We start from the raw sequence: 20,483 nt of genomic DNA on the forward strand, positions 1-20,483 counted from the left end.
GTATTAAATGAAAAAATAATTTTATGCCATTAAGGGCAGTTGGCGTAAAGGGAAACAGTTTCAATGTTTCATTCCTCCTCTTTGTTTTGGATGCATTGAGACATAAAATGTTGTGCGTTATTTCCATGACAGCACTCTCCGACCAGAGATTATATAAACAACCTATACTCTGCTAGAGACCATGAAAAAATTTGGAGATTGCAAATTCGCTACTACTACGAGATTGTGAAGCAAAGGGGTGTAAGTACGAAAATGACTAGTACAAATAGTAGGAGAAACTTTATCACTTGTTTTTGGGTATGAGATGGTATCTCTGGAAGGTGTAACTGCTATTTCAAAAACGTTTCCATAAAAGCCTTCCTATCCTTCAAACTTTTCACGTGAATTTCTCAAAATTTTAAAAAGCCCACTTATATTCCTTTACTTGACTTATATTCCGTGTGTCTTTAGTGTAATTTGTAATCACATAATGTGCCTTTATTTACTTTTTTTTAGGAAAAATGCTAAGTCTCAAAGTGTTGGAAAACTAAATTTGTTGCAGTATGTAAGCATCCAGAATCGCATTTCTGAAATTCTGATTGATATAGAACCCCTCTGGCATCACTCGTCAGTTTCGTACCTTTATAGTCATCGGGATTCTGAAGCTTATTATATTGCACAGATTTCTGTATCGAATGTATATTTCTAGCATATTCTGATTATTTTTCTTTTTTAAATCACATATTTTATAATTCATCCAAGAAGATAAAAATGTTTTGTGCTCCTCATCTTCTTAATAACTACTAGCTTATTTTCGTACCTACAGGTTTATCATTCCGACCATTACAAGTCTCCAATCATCCTTTGTAGTTTTAAGTATGATTTGCAGGAAAAACTTTCGTTTTTCACTAAGGGTTCCATGACATTCATCTATCACACTGAATTGAAACTGGATGGAAAGTATGACGTGGAAACGGGATTTACGTTTACATTTACATCGGTTTATTTAGGTGAGTGACTTTATGTGATATTTGCAAAGCAATTGCTCTAAATTATCTTTATCTTAAAACGTAAGCTGAAAATTTGCATAGGTTAGTTTCAAAGTCACATCTCTAAACCTCGATAAAACTTCATCAAATTTGTTGTTATATTAGAGTTATATTAGAGTCAAACTCCCTGGCGTCAACTGACCCGATTTTTAAAATTGCCCCTGCTCGATCATCTCTTAATTGGATGAAATTTTACAGAGGTTTAGAGATGTGTGCCTTTGAAACTAACCTATGCAAATTTTCAGCTTCCAAGATCCGAATCCTGAGGATCTAGGATCTCCAAAAAATAGTGCTCCAAAATGGCGGATCAGCTTTGTGAGACGAGTTTTTGTTGTTAAGATTGCAGAAAATTTGATCGCCCTGGAAGCATTGAATTTTGGGAACTGAAAGTACATTTGGCTGTTGATACGTTCTAGCATTTTAGTGAGTTTGAGCTCATTAGGTTTTGTGTAACACGCATGTAAACTCGTGAAAAAGCTCTCTTTTATACTGAAATCCACATTTTTGGGGATCGTTAAATTAAGAAAGCTTATTAGATTCTATGGGTTTCTGACATGAGTCTAAAACTACACCACGTAGAGTATAATTATAGCTCTTGCTCAACGTTATTGACTCAGGCCTTTTAGAGTAATTGAACCTGAAACTTAGATTATTTTTGTTTCAAATTATGAACTTTGAGACAGTGTAATTTTAAAAGTTGATAAATCGCCATGGGATTTTAATGTGGATCTTAAACTACACCAAATGAGCTATAAGTACAGCTGTATCACAAAGTTATTGACTCGTCGCGCGTAGAGTTATTGTCCCTGAAACTTGACTTTTTTTTCGGAAAATCACCAACTTTGCGACCGCTTAACTACTAAAGCAAAGAGAAAACCATGTTGTTTTCTATTTTTCTGAGTACTAGACTAGCTATAGTGAAGTAATTCATCCTATACTTATTTCCGAGGGTCACTCACGGCTTTAGCAGACATACAGACACAAACACAGCAAAAAAAGTAGCAAAAATAGCATTTTCAATTGTCCTTTGCCCCCCAAAACCAAGAGTGAGCCACGAAATTATTTATGCTTGCTTGATCAAGCACTACCCATACTTTAAAAAAATGGCATGGGTCAATCACTACTTTTGGAGCTAAAACGATCATATATTTAGTACCATATACTCGTATTTACGACCTTAAACTTTGACCTGCATTCAAGGACAACAAGTTAAATTTGAGAGGAAAGAAGCTTCACTTTTTCTTATGACTATACTACTAATACATCCTGAAAGTTTCAGAGAAACTGAAAATGTCAACTATCAGGCTCCCGTAGAATTCGCCCAGCTTAAAAAAAAGAGCTGGTCTAAAAGCTAAGCGACAGCAGCACACTACGTACTCGTAAAAAATCGCTCGTAAAAAACGGTTTCGTGAAAAATTCATGAAAATTCGTTCTTGCATTGTTTGGTTTTATTTTTGTACGGTACAACAGAACTTCGATAATTTCATCTGAACTTTATTATCTCACTCTTGGGTTATTGCTTTTAGAGGAATACTCATGCAAACGAAAAACATCGTCATTTACGCTCATGGCCTCGGAAAAAGATTGAAGCATCAATCTACATTATATCTATCTATCATATCTACCATTTATCTATCATTATATCTACGCATCAAAAGCCATTGAGTATATTGAGGGTTGTTCGGCTTAAACTTCTTTTACATTTGTCATTACCATTCTCACTTTCGCAATATTTTTTTTATCAGCTGCTTCACCTTGATATTGAGCTAAAAATATTGAGCTAAAAATATTCATGGAAGTATCTCAGAAGTGACAACATTGGCGTCAACAAATATATAATTTTCAAATGCTTTTCGATTTCACAAATTAAAGAAAGGGGCTGTCATTACTTGTTCTCAGGATATTTACGACTCGTCATTTATTTTCAGTTGGCTTTGAAATATTAAAGGAATTTTTGCGCGATAGGATAAGCCTTGGTTAGAAGTAAATTGAAACATAATAATCTAAAAAAAAACATCGCTTGCTTTAAGCGGTGGTTAATATCCGAGTATTACTTCCCCACTGACTAAACATGGTATTTTTGATTTCCCTCGTTCAGCTCCCGGTTCTCGTTAAATCAGAGCTCGTTGTAAGCAAATTCAAATGCAGTTTCTTTTAGTTCATGCACAATAGTGCGCTGTAATGATCAGAGTAATTTCAGAAACATCATCTTCTAAAAATGCATGGCAAACGTTGCCTGGCAGCCACGGTGCTGCAATTTTTGCTGTAAAATTTTTTACAATGCATGATCAAACTTTATGAAGAAGACCATAGACCACACCACACTTTAAACTTTCTTGCTGTTCCGCTAAATTTAAATATTGAAGAACTCTAAATCCCAGATCCTCTTTTTGTACCAGATCGTCTTTTGCCCTTAACATCTCGGACACATGTACATAGCAAAATTCACCCCGGATGAGTACGCTACTGATGACTTACACATTACTTGCTTCAAACATAATCAGAGTGTGAACATTCTGGTACGAATCAAGCTTGCTTACCTTTCCCAATTTCTGAAATATCTATGACCAAAGTTGTAAAAGTCATTTTAGAGTAGCCTGTGTGTTGTTCAGTAAACTAAAACATTGGGATGCGTGCAATTATATCAGTAAGAGATGCACCAAAAAGACGCTTTTATTAGAAAAATAATAGAGACATTTAGTTAACTATGATTTTCCTTTTCAGACATTCAAGATTGCAAACATGACAGTATGTTTATGTGTAATAATGGAAGGTGCATTTCAAAGGATTATGACATGCGATGGTCGAAACAACTGCGGAGACAGCAGCGACGAATCTCCAATGTATTGTGGTATGTTTATTAATTTAAATATTTTTCATGTGTCAGCTATCGAGCAATTTTTAGATAAACAAATTTCAGTTGCCTTATTCCAATCTCGCCAGTTTTATTTCAATTTTAAATTTGATATATTTTATTTTTGTCACAAAGATTGCATATTAAAGCACTGTAAGGTTTAAAGATAAAATAAGTAGCTGCTACCAAAGTTTAAAACTTTCTACTCAAGTATGTAAAACAGTTGAAACATGTGTGAACGTGATATTTTGTAATTTCTGGTATCCGGGACTAAAGGTCTAATTCAACTCGATTGTGTTCGATTTGATCGAATTATATCTACATGTAGCGTAGCGAGAAATTTCCTTCTGGGTGGGGAAAAGGAAACTTCTTGCCGCTCTAACTGGTAGATGCAACTGACCGTATTCCATTCGATTGAATTCTGTTCGAGTTGAATCAGCCCTTTCATACTGCATTTGAATCGTTATGTAAATAAAACTCAAACTCCAAATCTGTATGTCCGGGGTAAACTGGGAAAATCTTTTGGGATCAAAAAATGGCTCTTTCTACTCATACTAATAATCGCTTTGGATTCATTGAAAAGCCTGTAAAAAATACCCCTTTAAGATTTCCAACCGACAGACAAAAGTACAGCGGACCTAAGTTGACCGTTAAAGCATTTGTAAGCATTTTTAAGTAAGAAAAAGTCAATTTTGAATTCGACATTTAAAATCTTCGCCAGATATTGAGCTGTTTAAATTTGCAACTCCAATTCTCCACTAATTAAACTAAATAGCTATTTATTACGTTTTTTCCTCCGCATTCTATTGCTTCTTGCCAATATAAACCTTTTTTTCTCTCCTTACTTGTAAGTGTCACAACACAGTTAAATTGCATTTTATGAGAAAAATTGAATTATATCCATGTTACAAATTACGCCTTATTATTATTAATACTATTTTTTATTTTTTGCAGATAATGACCCTTCATACTTCTTAAGGATAACAGATGGAATGTATGCTTTCATTCTTGCAATCTTCATATCTTTGATTGTTCTGGGTTTATTTTTCATTGTTCGATACAAAAGGAGGAGAAATGCTGATACGGATGCCTTGACGGATCATGATGAGCCAATGGCTAGGGTATCTCCATACGAAGCCATACATCCAACTGGCTTTTTTTATCTGTCAAAATCCTGCAGGACCAAATACACTATTTTCTAGCAACTCTAAAGTATTGCAGTCTGATGAAGGATTTTCTAATCCCTTGTTATCCAACAGGCATTCCAATGTCACCACCACCGTACAGTCAGTAGATTTTGTTTTAAATGTATAGTTGAACCTTTTCTACACAGCTTTGATGGTGAATTGAAAAGTAAAATATAAATTGAATTGTTTGGTTGAAAAGCAATCTCTATATTTTCCATATTGTAATTATTTTGAATCCATCATTTCTAAGTTAAAAGTTTTCGATGCACTGGTTTCACTATTAATTAAAAATTATATTATTGAGCTATATAAGGGTTTCTTTTGCAAAAGGTTATCATACTTACCATGCTATGAAAGCAATTTGGAGGAAACTCTTAACTTATGGCTTTTTTTCAAATAGTTCAATGTTTCATACGCCATTACGAATTGTAGCATTCAAGTCTGCAATATTTCATAAACATTATTCTGAATAAAATCATGCAATTCGTTTTGGATGTGAGGCAGTGAGAAGCAAAGGGATACAAGTGGCAAAATTAAAAATTTGGAGGTTACCAGTACAAATGGTAGGTGAACCCCTCCTCTTTCTTGGGGCAAGATATAGTACTAGTAGCCCTGGTAAGTTCCGGTATACAACTTGATTTAGAAAAAAAATTTCAATCAAAGCCTACCTAGGATCTGGTCTTTAAACGCGTTTTACTCAAAAACGTCAAATTGTCCACTTGCACCCCTTTGCTTCTCACTGCCTCATGTATAAAATGCTCTTGAAACAAGCAACATTGTCTTACATAAAAGTAATCTCTTTCATCTAGTCATGCAAAATGCAAAACTTATAAACAATACGTTGAATTGAATTTAAATGATTGCAAAGTTGAGTAAATGGTTAAGGGAAATGTTGTGCCAAATTTTGTTACCAAATTTTAATATCCGATCTATGAGTAACATTGATCCCGCAGTATTGTTTTAGCGCAAATGATATTGAAAAAAAAAATGTTTTTCTCTATGAATTAAATGCAAAAGGTATAACGAATGTATAACGATCGAAACGAATAACGAGTTAAAAGCCAGTTCTTAGGTTTGTTATAGAAAATTTTAAACTACTACTAAAAATAATTTGTTTCTGATACATTAAAATGTAAGTGATCTTTCTATAAATATTGTATATATTATTTAAAAATATTTTTTATAATATTGTGTATAAATATAACTTTGAAGAAAACATTGTACAATTCCGTCCTTTTAAAATAAACAATTGTTTTGTAATATCAATGAAAAATGTTCAGATTATTTAAGAATGTATTTCATAACTAATGAATAAATTTCGGTTGCTTCAATAGTTATATTATTTTCTTGTACCATACTGGAAACTTGCTTTTTCACTTGTATAGTGATAGCGGTCACGGTCATCTCAAACTTTTCCTTCCGTACTGTTACAGACATGAAACGCAGTTTTTAATGTACGTGAACTTCAAACTGGATGATATATGACGTCCTGGAATTCAATTCACATAAAAACAGTTATTGTAACTAGTAAAACCCACACTAAGTTGAAAATAAGTATAGCTCAGGCAGTTTGACCTCTTACACCTCTGCCTTGACTCATTGTATTTCATCCAGTGCATCCATAGAATTGGGGCTCCAAATAGTAGGAAATTCAGTATTGGGTCAATTACTTAGTTTGACGCCAATAAATACGCATCCGAAAATTCACTAAACACCCAAAAACTCGACCTGTAGCGTGGTACAGACATACATTTATTTATTACTAGCCGCCTGCGGCGACCAGCTGGTCCGCCTTTTTACGCCATTCGCCTTTTTGCGCCAGGTTTGGCGTCTTCGGTGGCTACTTGGACAATTTAGCGACGGTATTAATCAATGTTTTTCTCTATATTATCAATATTATCTTTCGCCTTTTTACGCCAATGTTGCCGCCTTCGGCGGCTGCTTAAATAAACTTCGTGGCGGTATCAATCAATCTATATCATTAGTAGTTTGAATAAAATATTTTCTAGATCTATCTCCAGTTCCGTCGTTTGGAATATTATTAAAGGAGGGGGAGGGGAGACACAAACGGCGTACTCTTCATGCAAATTTTGTCGAAAAATAACAAAAATCACTTCCACTTTTATGTGAAAGCATTGTTTTTTCGAAGTCATGGTGTGTGAGTGTGAGGGGGGGGGGCATTGACACCTCGTTGAAGTTCCTTAAATGACGGGCATGTCTCTTTCTTTGCTGTCCATTTACTGTATCGACCTCTATATTTGTTTATCTATCTATACGATCCATGCATATCTATTAGGGTGTCCCAAAAAAATGAAAGTCGTTTTTTTTAAACGCATACCCTCTTATTTTTTTCCTTTCACATCAAAACCGTTGTAAAAAAAGTTTCATGCAATTTGAAGCACGGTAACCCGTGCCGACTTGCGCTTAAAGGCCTAAATGTGCAAATAGCACGTGTATTCATAAGCAAGCAAACGCTCGCGACGCGATACTTTGCGAATCTCAAAACAGCTGTAAATAGTGCACAGAAAACAAATGAAAACAGAAAAAAACACATGTTGGGGAGGGGGGGGGGGGCTTTCCGTGGCAATTTGCAAACCGTCAAACGTGTCAGTACGAATACATTGCGGTCAGCGAGTGCAGAATAGTCGATCCATAGGGAACGAAACATGGCACTAGAATTGCGAAGTTCGAAAAAAAAAAGAGATATTTTTAATAGGAGTCATAAAACACCAAATTACGGGTTTGAAACTTCCCTCTAACGGACAAGTTCTGTTTGTTTTGTTTTATAACATTCGAGAAGTAAATTTAACCATCAGTGAAAGTGCAAATCTCGCTATTGGGGAATGCATCATCTTTTGGGAAAAGGCACGCATTCCCACCAAATCGTTGCCAAACTGTGTGAATAAACTTAAAAAGTTGTATCAAATTTGGAGAAACTTACAAAAAAATCCAAAAAAAACTGCAAGAAGTATTCTGGCAAAGCCAACATGAATTTGAGAATAATTTAAACAATTGTTTCAATATTGCACATGCTGATGCACTTCGGTTAATCAAAATAGAGGAAGACGGGATTTTCTTGCAACTCCAAAGAGAGCCCGGCTGACGTGGTCACTTTAGGTGGAGTGGATAAAAAAACTGGCCGACAAAGAGGAAAGGGCTCGATTTTGAGCTGTCAAAGAAGGAAACAGGTGCATGAAATACGATTTCGCTTCAACATCTTCGGAATTGTATGAACCTGTGCAAGAAAATGCCTCTTCGAGCTCTAGCGAAAATATTAATTCAGAAGATTTCCCTGAAACATATAAAGCAGTACCTGGAACAAGTTTATCAGAACCTGGAAGAAGTATTGGGTTGTTCGGAAAGTAATTTCGTTTTTTCCCGTCAGAGGACTTAATTACGTTATTTCGAAACCAACTTCACACTTAAGCCGCATAACCATTATATGTCTTGAGAGCTGATATTGCAAGGCTTGTGTGTGAAAAAGTTCTATTAATTCTACGCAGTAGTTTTTGGTTGGTGCCCTTTTAAATATGGAGAGCAATAAGCAGCATTTTCGTCATATTTTACTTTTTTACTTCAGAAAAGGTAAAAATGCTGTCCAAGCGAGAAAAAAATTGACGGATGTGTATGGAGAAGGCGTGTTAACAGTACGCCAGTGCCAGAACTTGTTTGCAAAATTTCGATCCGGCAATTTTGATGTCGAAGATGCACCACGGTCTGGAAGGCCGGTCGAAGCTGACAAAGATGCGATAAAGGCATTAGTTGATGCAAATCGGCGAATAACCACACGAGAGATCGGTGAGAGATTAAATTTGTCGAATTCGACTGTTTATGGCCATTTGAAAGGCATGGGCTTAACCTCGAAGCTCGATGTGTGGGTGCCCCATGTCCTTACGGAGCCTCTCACAAGTTTGGTCACTCGCCAAAAACTTTTACAGCTAGAATGGGACGTACTGCAACATCCACCATATTCTCCAGATCTGGCGCCTTTCGACTACTATTTGTTCCGGTCCCTGCAAAATTTTTTGGATGGCAAAACCTTTACCTCAAATGAAGATGTCAAAAACCACCTGAACCAGTTTTTTGCCAGCAAGGACCAAAACTTTTATGAGAGGGGAATTATGTTACTGCCAGAAAGATGGCAAAAGGTGTTGGACCAGAATGGCCAATATATAATTTAATAAAATATTTATTCATTATACGAAAACTGTCTTTCATGTTCCTCAAAAAAAAACGAAATGACTTTCCGAACAACCCAATATATCAGAACCTGGAACAAGTATTTCAGTACCTTGAACAAGTATTCCAGAACCTGGAACAAGAATTGTCAGAACCTGGAACAAGAATTGTCAGAACCTGGAACAAGTAAATATGTAATGAGGAGCGATTTTATTACTCCAAAGTCAGTTGCTGCATTGGACAGGTGTCCAAGTATACGAGATTATGTGTTGATTCTTGAAGCTACTATTGACGCACTTGAGTGTAACATTGATGAATTTCCCATAGGTATCTTCAATTCAAAGAATTCGAAACCGAAAAGCGGAAGGAGCACGAGGAAAGAATAAAAATTGGTTTTCAGTACGAGGTACCACATGTAGTGAATTTACTTTGGGATATGAAACTGTTGCCTGCTTTGAGTGCTCAATAATCAAAAGAATATCGCTTATCTATAGTTATTTCATAAGAATGTGACAAACAACTCATTGCTAAGTCTAAACTGGATAATTCTACAGGAAAAGAACAAATACAGGCTGTTTGAAAGGCAGTTTTAGATTGGAATCTCGAAGACAAAGTTCAAAACTCTTTGTTGTGATACTACAGCTTCCAAAACAGGTCCTTTAAGTGGTTCTTGCGCTATTCTTGAGCAAATATTTGATAGAGAAATGCTCTCCTTTGCTTGCCGCCATCATATATATGAACTGATCTATCCCACTAAAATACAGTGCTATGGAGAAGCTGCGGAGTTGTTCCGAACTGTACCCTAACTTAAAAATTTACTTCCACTTTTACCGTGCTGAACTCACTAATATAACGGTCAGGGGATGACTATGAAGAGTTGATAGAACTGCCTATCATATTTTTAGGTGGAGATACAGAAAATGAATTTAAAATAAGACCACCGGGAGCCATGCACCAAGCTCGATGGACGGCTTGAGCGATTTACTCCTTAAAACTATTACTATTTAGTTCACAACTAAAATTAGATACGAAAGAAAATGAAACATTGTTTGAGGTCTGCTTGTTTGTAGTAACAATATACGTGAAACCATGCCTTCAATGCATTTTGACAGTCAAAGCACCCAACAAAGAGTTGTGCTTTTTGAAAAGGTGTACGAAAATGTGGACCCAATTATCTCAAAAGCTGCTCTACAAAAATTCATCCAGCTTTTATGGTATGGTCAATAATATTTCAGTCTTTGATGTGAAAAAGACTGTCTCAATGTTTAAAGCAGTAAACGATGCAGCTAAAAAAGCGGTAAAAATGATGCTTGGTTTGCTTACAGCTGATGAGGAACAAAAACAATTTGTGTTAAGCTCTATCCTGACTGCAAAAAGCAAACGTTGAAATAAAAATATGTGTAGTAATGTTTCTTGTAGTTTAATATTGTTGTAAATATCTGCTTTAAATAAATTGATGTCACGTGTAGTAAGGAATTATACAGTTAGCAATATTTTCGCTATAGTCGCTGTACATGATTTCAGGTCCAACTTTGACCTTAAGTCGGCACGGGTTCCCGTTATTTTATTGCAATAAAACTTTTTTCTCATGTTTCTGAGGTGAAAAGGAAAAACTTTGGAGGGTATGCGTATTCGATTTCACAAATTTATTTTTTGCCATTATATCTTGGGACACCCTAATATCTATCTCTGACAGTAATTAACAATCTTTTTTTATTTATATAAGTATTAATTCGAAAAAAACATTTTTTGTCCACTAAATCCCAATCTCTGTATCTACCTAATGCCGCCTTCCGCGACTATCTACCTTTACGATCTATCTCTAAGTTTTCTTATCCATCTCTATTTATTTTAACTTCCCCGCTCATTTCCTAATAAAAACAAAGATCACTCAAAAAACCGCTTTTTTATTTAAATAGAGCAAAAAAAAAGTTATCTCCAAAATTTCCCGTAGTGTGCAAAAAGAAACGAAGTAAAGCAAGTGACGAAGAAAAAAAAAATCTCGCTGTTTTTATTGAATTAAATGCGCACGTCTATGAAATGTAACGTAATATAGATACAGCAAAAGGCCCAGCTTGGGGGGGGGGGGGATGGAAAAAGAAATTAATGCAATCCCTAAATTAAACAAAAAAAAAAAAAAAAAAAAAAGGAAAGAAAAAAAGCAAGCGCTGCCGGAAAAACACGTGGTCATCACGTCATAAAATGTAGAAGTAAGCTATATAGTAAAAAAAAAATTAACATTGTTTCCGATTAAGATTCCGTCGTAAATATCGAATCGAAATCCAAGTAGTGACGTCAGAGGCATAAAAGATTGAAGAACGCTTTTTTCGACTGATGCGTAGAAAGACATTATGTGTTCAGCATTAAAAAAATTGTAAAAAAAAACTATTGCGTATTTTTAAGAACTTTTTTCTTCTGAAGAGGGCGAAATCTTTTTACTATTACCAACTTAAGTTTTAGAAATGAGGCTGTGATACTTCTCGCAGGATGATATTAGAAAAATATAAAACCCAGGAAAAAATGCAAATTGAAGGTTTTTTCAAAAATTCATAAAAAATACAAAAATTGCTCTATCTTCAAAATTGTTTCATTCATCGTATTTAAAATTAAATTTCCAACACTATAGTACAAAAAATATTTGTGTGGTGCGATTGGTTCGGGGTCTGTGAGGTAAAAAGTACTAAAAAGTGCAAAAAAACACATAAAACATTAAATAACTTTTTTTCTAATTAAAATATCAAAAATCGAAGCCCGAGGTGCACATCTTCGGCAGAAACTGTACCTGTATACCAAATTTCATCTTTCTAGGCCTTACCGTTTTCCCGGGATGCGCGCCACACACACGCACACAAACAACTTATTTTATTATAATAGCCGCCTGCGGCGACCAGCTGGTCCGCCTTTTTACGCCAGGGGTGCCGCCTTCGGCGGCTGCTTAAACAATTTAGCGACGACATTAATCAATGTTTTTCTCTATAAATCAGTATTATCATTCGTTTTTTTACGCCAATGTTGCCGCCATCGGCGGCTGCTTAAATTAATTTCGTGGCGATGTCAATCAATCTATATCTATCTATATCGTTAATAATTTGAATAAAATATTTTCTAGATCTGTCTCCAGTTTCGTCGTTTGGAATATTTTTAAAGGAGGGGGAGGGGAGACACAAACGACGTACTCTTCATGCAAATTTTGTCGAATAATAACAAAAAGCACCTCCACTTTTATGTGAAAGCATTGTTTTTTCAAAGTCATGGTGTATGTGGGGGAGGGAGGGGGCATTGACACCCAATGTGCAAGCAGCCACCTACGGCGGCTGTTTGTCTAACTTGTCATTTACCTTTTTACTTCAAGTTTGCCGCCTTCGGCGGTTGTTTAAATAAATTTGGCAGCAGTATTAATGAATCCATCTCTATCTTTTTTTTTGTGCAATTCACATTTTTACGCCAAGATTGCCGCCTTCGGCGGCTATCTACCTTTACAATCTATCTCTACATTTTCTTATCCATCTCTATTTATTTTGACCTCCTCACCCATTTCCTAATAAAAAAGAACACTCAAAAAACCGCTTTTTTTCATTTAAGTAGAGCAAAAAAAAAAAAAAGCTCAAGTTCCCCGTAGTGTGCAAAAAGTAGCGTTTGACAAAGATAAAAAAAAAATATCGCTGTTTTTATTGACTTATGCGCACAACTATGAAATGTAACGTAATATAGATACAGCGAAAGGTCCAGCTTGGGGGGGGGGGGATGGAAAAAAGAAATAAATGCAATCCCTAAATAAAACAAAAAAAAAAAAAAAGGAAAGAAAAAAAGCAAGCGCTGCCGAAAAAACACGTGGTCATCACGTCAGAAAATGAAGTAAGCTATATAGTAAAAAAAAAAAAGATTAACATTGCTTGCGATTAAGATTCCATCGTAAATATCGAATCGAAACCCAAGTAGTGACGTCACAGGCATAAAAGATTGAAGAACGCTTTTTTTGACTGATGCGTGAAAGGACATGATGTGTTCAGCATTAAAAATATTGTAAAAAAAAAAAAAAAACTATTGCGTATTTTTAAGAACTTTTTTCTTCTGAAGAGGGCGAAATGGTTTTACTATTACCAACTTAAATTTCAGAAATGAGGCTTTGATACTTCTCGCAGGATGATATTAGAAAAAAATAAAACCCAGGAAAACATGCAAATTAAAGGTTTTTTCAAAAATTCATAAAAAATACAAAAATTGCTCTATCTTCAAAATTTTTTTGTTCATCATATTTAAAATTAAATTTCCGACACTATAGTATCAAAAATATTTGTCTGGCGCGATTGGTTCGGGGTCTGTGAGGCTAAAAGTACTAAAAAGTGCTAAAAATCACATAAAACATTAAATAACTTTTTTTCTAATTAAAATATCAAAAATCGAAGCCCGAGGTGCTCAACTTCAGCAAAAACTACACCTGTATACCAAATTTCATCTTTCTAGGCCTTACCGTTTTCCCGGGATGCGCGCCACACACACACACACACAAACATCTTATTTTATTATATGTATAGATGTATAGACTAGGCTTTACCGTTTTCCCGGGAAGCGCGCCACACACACACACACACAAACAACTTATTATATGTATAGATTATTGGCTTTTTGAATTGAATTTTATCAGTAAATCCAAATGGATTCGTATTCAAAGATGTGAATCCGAAATGATTTGGATTCATAGGTGTGAATCCGAATAGATTGATTTGGATTCATAGGCGTGAATCCAAATTTCATATTCGGATTCACGCTTGCAAATATGAGTCTATTCGGACCGCTGGTTAAGTGTGAGAATGATTGCAGATGAAGTTGGACTTCATAAAATGACATTCACAGCATCATCGCTGAAAACTTGAGAAATGCGGGGAACACCTGCTTCATCCTCCAAGACTTCCTGGTCAATAATGGTATCACTACGCTTCACCATCCCGCCTACAGCCATTATTTAGCTCCATACAACTTCTTTCTATTCCCGAAGATAAAAACATCACTAAAAGGGCATCCCCATGGAACTCCGGAGGCCGTGAAAGCGCTGGTACAAGACTTTTATAGAATATTTTGGAAGCAGACTACAAAGCAGCCTTCGATTCTTAGAAGACTCGCTGGGATAAGTGTGTGCTATGCCAAGGGTTTTATTTTAGATAATTTTAGGTGTAAGTATTAATATCTGCAAGAAGCTCTTAGAACACAGCTCAGTCTCATTACTTTTTATGCAGACCCTGTACTTTCCGATATCGATAATTTTAAAATGCATATTACACTTCAAAATTATCGAAAAATTATTTACATCTTGTTATTAGTTATTTTCATTTGAGAATTTAATTTTTCTTTCCATTTTAAATTGAAAAGTAAATGTTTTTCCTCACAGTGGTCAGACAATTAAAATTCATGTATTGATAATAACTTTAAAAAAAAACAAACAAACTATAATCCATGACCATTTTATTTCAACAAAGACTATCCATTTTATTATCTGTATACTGTATGAGTTCAAATTACCCTGTTTTTTGTACTTATTCATAGTAGTTCACCCAGATTATTCAGAAATACAACATAATATTTCATTAATAAGAGTTAACACTTAACACAATTAAAATATAGTAATATTCTGAAATGTATTATTATTACGAATGGAATTTTAAAATTTAGGTTTCATTTCGTTGTAAAGTTGTCCTTCCTCTGGATAAAGCTTTCTACTTTCAACTTCACAGGCTTGATGGTGATTTTTTAATTTAACACGCACAAGTAAAGGATTAATGCAAAACATCTTTCACACGCATTGCAGATGACCCAAAATGGAAATGAGATTCCTTGCAAGATGCAGACAATGAAATCATGCGGTGTTTTCAATTGCTTGCCAAGTCTTTAAATTTGGCGACTTTTCTTGTGATTTTGGCAGACTTTAAGACCCCATATCTTAAAAACCAGGGGACGAGGGAACACAGTTCATGGGTCAAAAAAATGTCTAAATATGCTCTTTCGAATGCGACCATTTTCAACTTTTTTCATGATTACTGAAGTCGTGTGGTTTCCCGGTGAGCTTCAGGATAACTTTGAACCAGGTCACTAATTCATTTAAAATTATTTCTTAATTTTGGGTAACTAAGCAATGCGTTAGGCGGTTTTTTCTGCAATTTTATTTCAATAGATGCAATAACACTTTTCATTGGTAATAATTTGGATAATGCAAATCATAACTAATTGAAGTCCATTTAAGTTCTCTTTTAATGCAGTTTTAGCAGGAATTACCTAGCCTTCCCCCCCCCTTCTTCTTTTATAATAAAAAAAAACCTACAATTTTTTGTTTATTTTTATTACTTTTCATTTATAACTAATCCAATAGTCCTGAAGTTAATGCTTAGAAGGTACTCTTGAATTCTGACTTGCAAATGTTCAAATCTTTCGTCTCTCCCTCACATATCAGTATTATGTGCTAAACGATTAATCAGTTGAAGAAATCTTTTGATGCTGTAAAATGGGAAGTTTTTAAGCATTTATAGAAAATTTATTTTTCTGGTTCAAAGTTCCAAACTTTTATTAAAATAACTTATTTTGCATTACACTTCTCATATGGTTCAAAGATATCCTAAGTTGATGGATAACTTTAAACCAGGTAATTAAATTATTTAAAATGGTTTTTAAAATTATTTTTTCTTTATTTTGGATAGCTATGCAATACGTTAGGTTTCTTCGGTTCTTTTTCTTCAGTTTTATATCAATAAATGCACTTTACATTGATAGTAATTCGGAGATTGAAAATCATAAATGTTTGAAGTCCAATTAAGTACTTTTTTAACGACATTTTAATGGGAGTTACCTAGCTTCCCTCCTCCCCTCAACTATCTTTTTAAATGAAAAAACTCTCTTTTACTAGTGTAATTACTTTTCAAGATATATTCCTTTTTTTTTTTTGAATTTATAGATTTCAACCAATTATGTGTCAAAATAGCTCTAGACAGACGGAGAGCAATTTTTGAGGTTGAAGTAAACTCATAATGTATTTACAATATGGACTAATATACTTTTCATGAATATTTAACGAGGATTTTAAAACTACATCCAATAAAGAAATCCTAACCATTCCATTGTTTTTAGCATGGAAAAGTTGTACACATTAACATAAGAAGCTAACATTCTATCAAGGTTAGTAGGTTTTCTAATGACCGCATAATCTAATTTGAATCACTCTCTCGTTGTTGTCTGTTCCTGGAACATACATTAAAAAGGGTTTAAGCAGTAAATCAGTGTTTCACAATTTTTACCAGGACCAAAAATACATTAATCGTACTTTTTTTACAATAGAAACAACACTTAAGAGTAATTAACTATGTCGAAAAGTGGATTTGTCATCCGAAAAACCAAAAAGCAAAGAAACGTACAACACTTTCAGTCAAATATAACGTTCAGAAAAATGACAAATTTGTAACATCGTCACATGTTGTTCACCTTTGCTGTTAAGTACAATTTCATAATAATAACGACAAGACAGTTGTAATTAAGAGATGTCTAGCAGCAAATTTCAGTTGCAATTGAGCACTGAATTACTGTTTTTTTCTTTCGGAAGTTTGAAACGCATATCAAGTAACCATGATCCATTAAGTGTTTCCGCCACGCCTTTCTAATTAACTCTAACAAGTTATGTAAATGGTGCCATACTGGAAAGTGAATTTTAAATCCGGTCAGTGTCACAGATTAATGTAGATGCAATAGTTTTGTGCAAAGTCTTCGTAAGTAAATAAAAAATACTTTTTCTGAGTTGAAATAACATTAACATTTACAATTTGTAAGTACAAATAGAATTTAGACGAATGTGATTAAGATATGAGAATTAATCTGAAGAACTGATTTTGCCGTGGTAAAGTAAAGCAAAGTATCTGCAGAAATGAGTTTTTGAGATATTTGAAGAAGCGGTTTTTAGATTCCGTACTAACGATAAGGAAATGTCGGAATTTGACGTTTGTTTCGTGCTTTATTTTCAGAGTAAACCAAATAAGCAAGCTTGTACAATAAAGTCAAAGTACAATAGATGAAAAAATTGCAAAAAAATTAAAGATGAAAAATTCACAGTTACTACGCTTTACCTTCCCACGGCAGAATTAATCTTTGCACTTTAGTAAATTATTCCAGCTCATTTTCAAATTTATTGATACTGGTAATTGTAAATTGTAGCTGTTTTACAATCTTACTAACTCACTATATGATAATAGCACACTAATTCAGCTGTCATGACACTCGAGATATTAATCCGTAGTCAAAAAAAGAATAACTTATGTTATGACTATACATTGCATTAATATTTAAAGTATTTAAGAAAATGTTTTACATTTTGCTCTTAGTAACTAAATCCTGAATCAAACTGTAATTTACTCATTCCTGAAGGTACCTTCATAGGGGATTATATTTATTCTGGAAGCTACATTACTTCAAAATACTTTAATTCGATCAACGTAAGTAAGAAGAAGAAAAGGTTTCACAGGTCAAAAGAGTAAACATGTAATGGTAAATACTATATTATAAACGAATAGTTTGTTTTTCAATGAAAAGAATATATAAACTAATTAATTGGTACAACATTGGGGTTTTCATTGCTGTTGTGCTTTTAAGCGTCAACTTCCCATTCCCCCCCCCCCAAAAAAAACTGCGTGATGGATAGAACTGAAAATAATTTTTCAGGTTCAGCACCATGAATAAACAAAGTGAACCGAAAATATAATATATATCTGAAATGGAAAGAAATGAATATTTGTATAATAGATTACATAAAACGTATTTCAGTATATTGTAAAAAAAACTGGGAAATATTTTTTTTCCAGTTTTTAACCATAATTTCAGTTTGTTCTATGCAAATATCAAGCTATTGTTTAGTATTTAACCCGAAACTGTTGAGGATTTTTTTTTATTTATTTATTTATTTTTTTTTACGGAAGTGATGAAGTGTGGTTTATGTAAAAGTAGCATTGCACGGTGAAAAATTTAGCAAATTAAAAACAGGAAAATTTCCCCACGGATTTTTCTATTACTTATTCATATAAGAGAGGTTTTCGGACTAAGAGAACTTTTCAAAAGAGAAAACCTTAAAATCTTACAGTCAACTCTCGATAACTCGAAGTGCCGAGGGACCGGCTAAAACAATATTCGGTAGTTCGAGTTATCAGAAGCTCCTTTTCCAGCCTTTCCCAGCCTTCTCGAGAATAATTTTTAGTCTTTCTCAGGAATAGTGCACAATAGATAGACCATAACATTCATTCAAATTTTTGGGGTGTTTGTAAGTATTCTTTTACAATGTGTGAATCCTGTGTTCAAGTTATTGTTGAACTTGTTATAAAAATGTTGGGTAATTTTCAAATGCATTGACACATCAGGTTCGACACAATTTGAAAATTTTTGTTTTCTAAACATTAAAACTTTCCAAGGTATAAATAACTTACAATTTATAGCTTTTTAACCAGTTGGTTATTTGTGAGTTAATTTGCTTATATTTTAGAAATTCCAGAAAACGTCTTGGCAAGTCATCGTTTTTCTCATGAGTTTTACCTTTATAAAACATTCTGTAATTTCTTTGCTAAAAGTAAATAATCTAAAAAATCCTGATTAAACTATCTTAAATTAACGTGAGAAGCTGTTTCTCTCATTTCTGATAAATCATGTCAGAGGTAACAAATGCTATAAGAAATGAATGAATACATTACTGCAACAAAGTAGCCATAAAAAAAGCAGTCCCCCACTTAAACACAAATTGTGAGCTTTTGGATCTAAAGTCAAATTTTTCCTCCTCATGACTTAGAAAAACCCACAACTTTTTGCATTGAAAAAGGAGTTCTTTAAACCCTCGGAACTGGTGTCTGCCACTTCTTGCTTTCACTAAGTTAATTTTTTATGGTTAGTAAATGCAATGCCTGGACATATATCAGGATAAGGCTACCAAAATGTTTTACAAAGAATATCAGGTATGTATTAATTACAATGATACATATCAGTGTCATTAGCTCGACGGTTTTGCCATTGCTATAGAGAGAACAATCCATGCTAATGACACTAGCATTTGTCCATGCAAATGAAAAATTTTAACTTAAGTTTGATTATAAAACCATGTACTAATTGCAATACAATGATTTTTTCTGACACATTTAAAAGTACAAAAGTTATATGCAAACCAGTAAAAAAATGTAGTTAAAATTTATTATTAAACTACAGTACAGTCTCGAAAATCCGAGTTGATTGGGGCTCATGTTACCTCGGATTACTGAGAACTCGGATTATCCGGAAAATTCTTCCAGATTGAAAAACGACACTATTCGGACGACATAGGAGGGAAACGTTTTACTTCCTTGTGCAAAGAAAAAGAAGTATTTTCTTCAAGCAAAATTTATTACTCAAATTTCAACATAAATTTACGCTTTCATTACGTCTAAACAAATTATGATTTTAGTTTTTCACGATATCAGTGTGTATTTATGTGCGCAATTTTAAGCAACCAAAACATTCATTTTGACTGCGCCTGATACAATTTCAACGAGTTTTCTGTTTAAATTTTCAGATTTTAATGTAAATATTTTTTGAGCGATTAAAAAATTAAATTTAAAATATGGATGAAGCACCTCGGATTAAGCGGAACCTCAAACTTTCGAGAATCGGATTTTTGAGACTCTACTGTATTATCCATTTTAATGGCACGGAATTGATGGTTTCAACTGATAGTTGACTTCTATTCCCAAAATATAGCAAATTACTCTATTTGCACCCTAATTTAAAATAGTTGCATAGGAGAATTTAAAAAAAAAAGTTTGTTAAAATGAAATATTGATTAATAACCAGTTGTTTAACTGAGTATTTGCTTTAAACATCAAGTAAGTAGGACAAAATTTAATTCTTTTGCTAAACATTATAATTTTATTGCCAAAAATGAAATCATTGAATAAATAATCTCTTTAAATGCATTTGAATTAAGAGTGGCATTTTTTTTTTTGGTCTTAAATATCATTCTAATGCTTATAAAACCTAGGCATTGTACAAGACATGGCAAAAAGGGACATCCATAATAATGACATTTTTACAGATTTATTCTGTTATGTTGAAGTTTTTAATTGTAAAATGATTTTTTTTTTGGTTCAACTAAAGAATAATATTAAACAAAACATGTTCAAAATTTAAAACATTCCAGAAAGCCAGTCTAATTATTTTGAATGCTAGACGAAAATTCTCTCCTATTTTGAGAAT

At 33.8% G+C, this 20,483-nt stretch overlaps 1 protein-coding gene across 1 annotated transcript in view; it reads left to right on the forward strand.

Annotated features, from left to right (window-relative positions):
- LOC129231221 (uncharacterized) overlaps positions 1-6,385 on the forward strand; it is a 30,288-nt gene extending 23,903 nt beyond the window's left edge. The window contains 6 exon segments of the mRNA XM_054865480.1: positions 806-989; positions 3,753-3,817; positions 3,819-3,879; positions 4,837-5,036; positions 5,038-5,124; positions 5,126-6,385. Of these exon segments, the coding sequence (XP_054721455.1) occupies positions 806-989; positions 3,753-3,817; positions 3,819-3,879; positions 4,837-5,036; positions 5,038-5,124; positions 5,126-5,176 (648 nt within the window). The 3' untranslated portion in view covers positions 5,177-6,385.
- The last annotated feature ends 14,098 nt before the right edge of the window (positions 6,386-20,483 follow it).

This window comes from Uloborus diversus, chromosome 10 (genome assembly GCF_026930045.1).
Source record: "Uloborus diversus isolate 005 chromosome 10, Udiv.v.3.1, whole genome shotgun sequence".
Lineage (NCBI taxonomy): Eukaryota > Metazoa > Arthropoda > Arachnida > Araneae > Uloboridae > Uloborus > Uloborus diversus.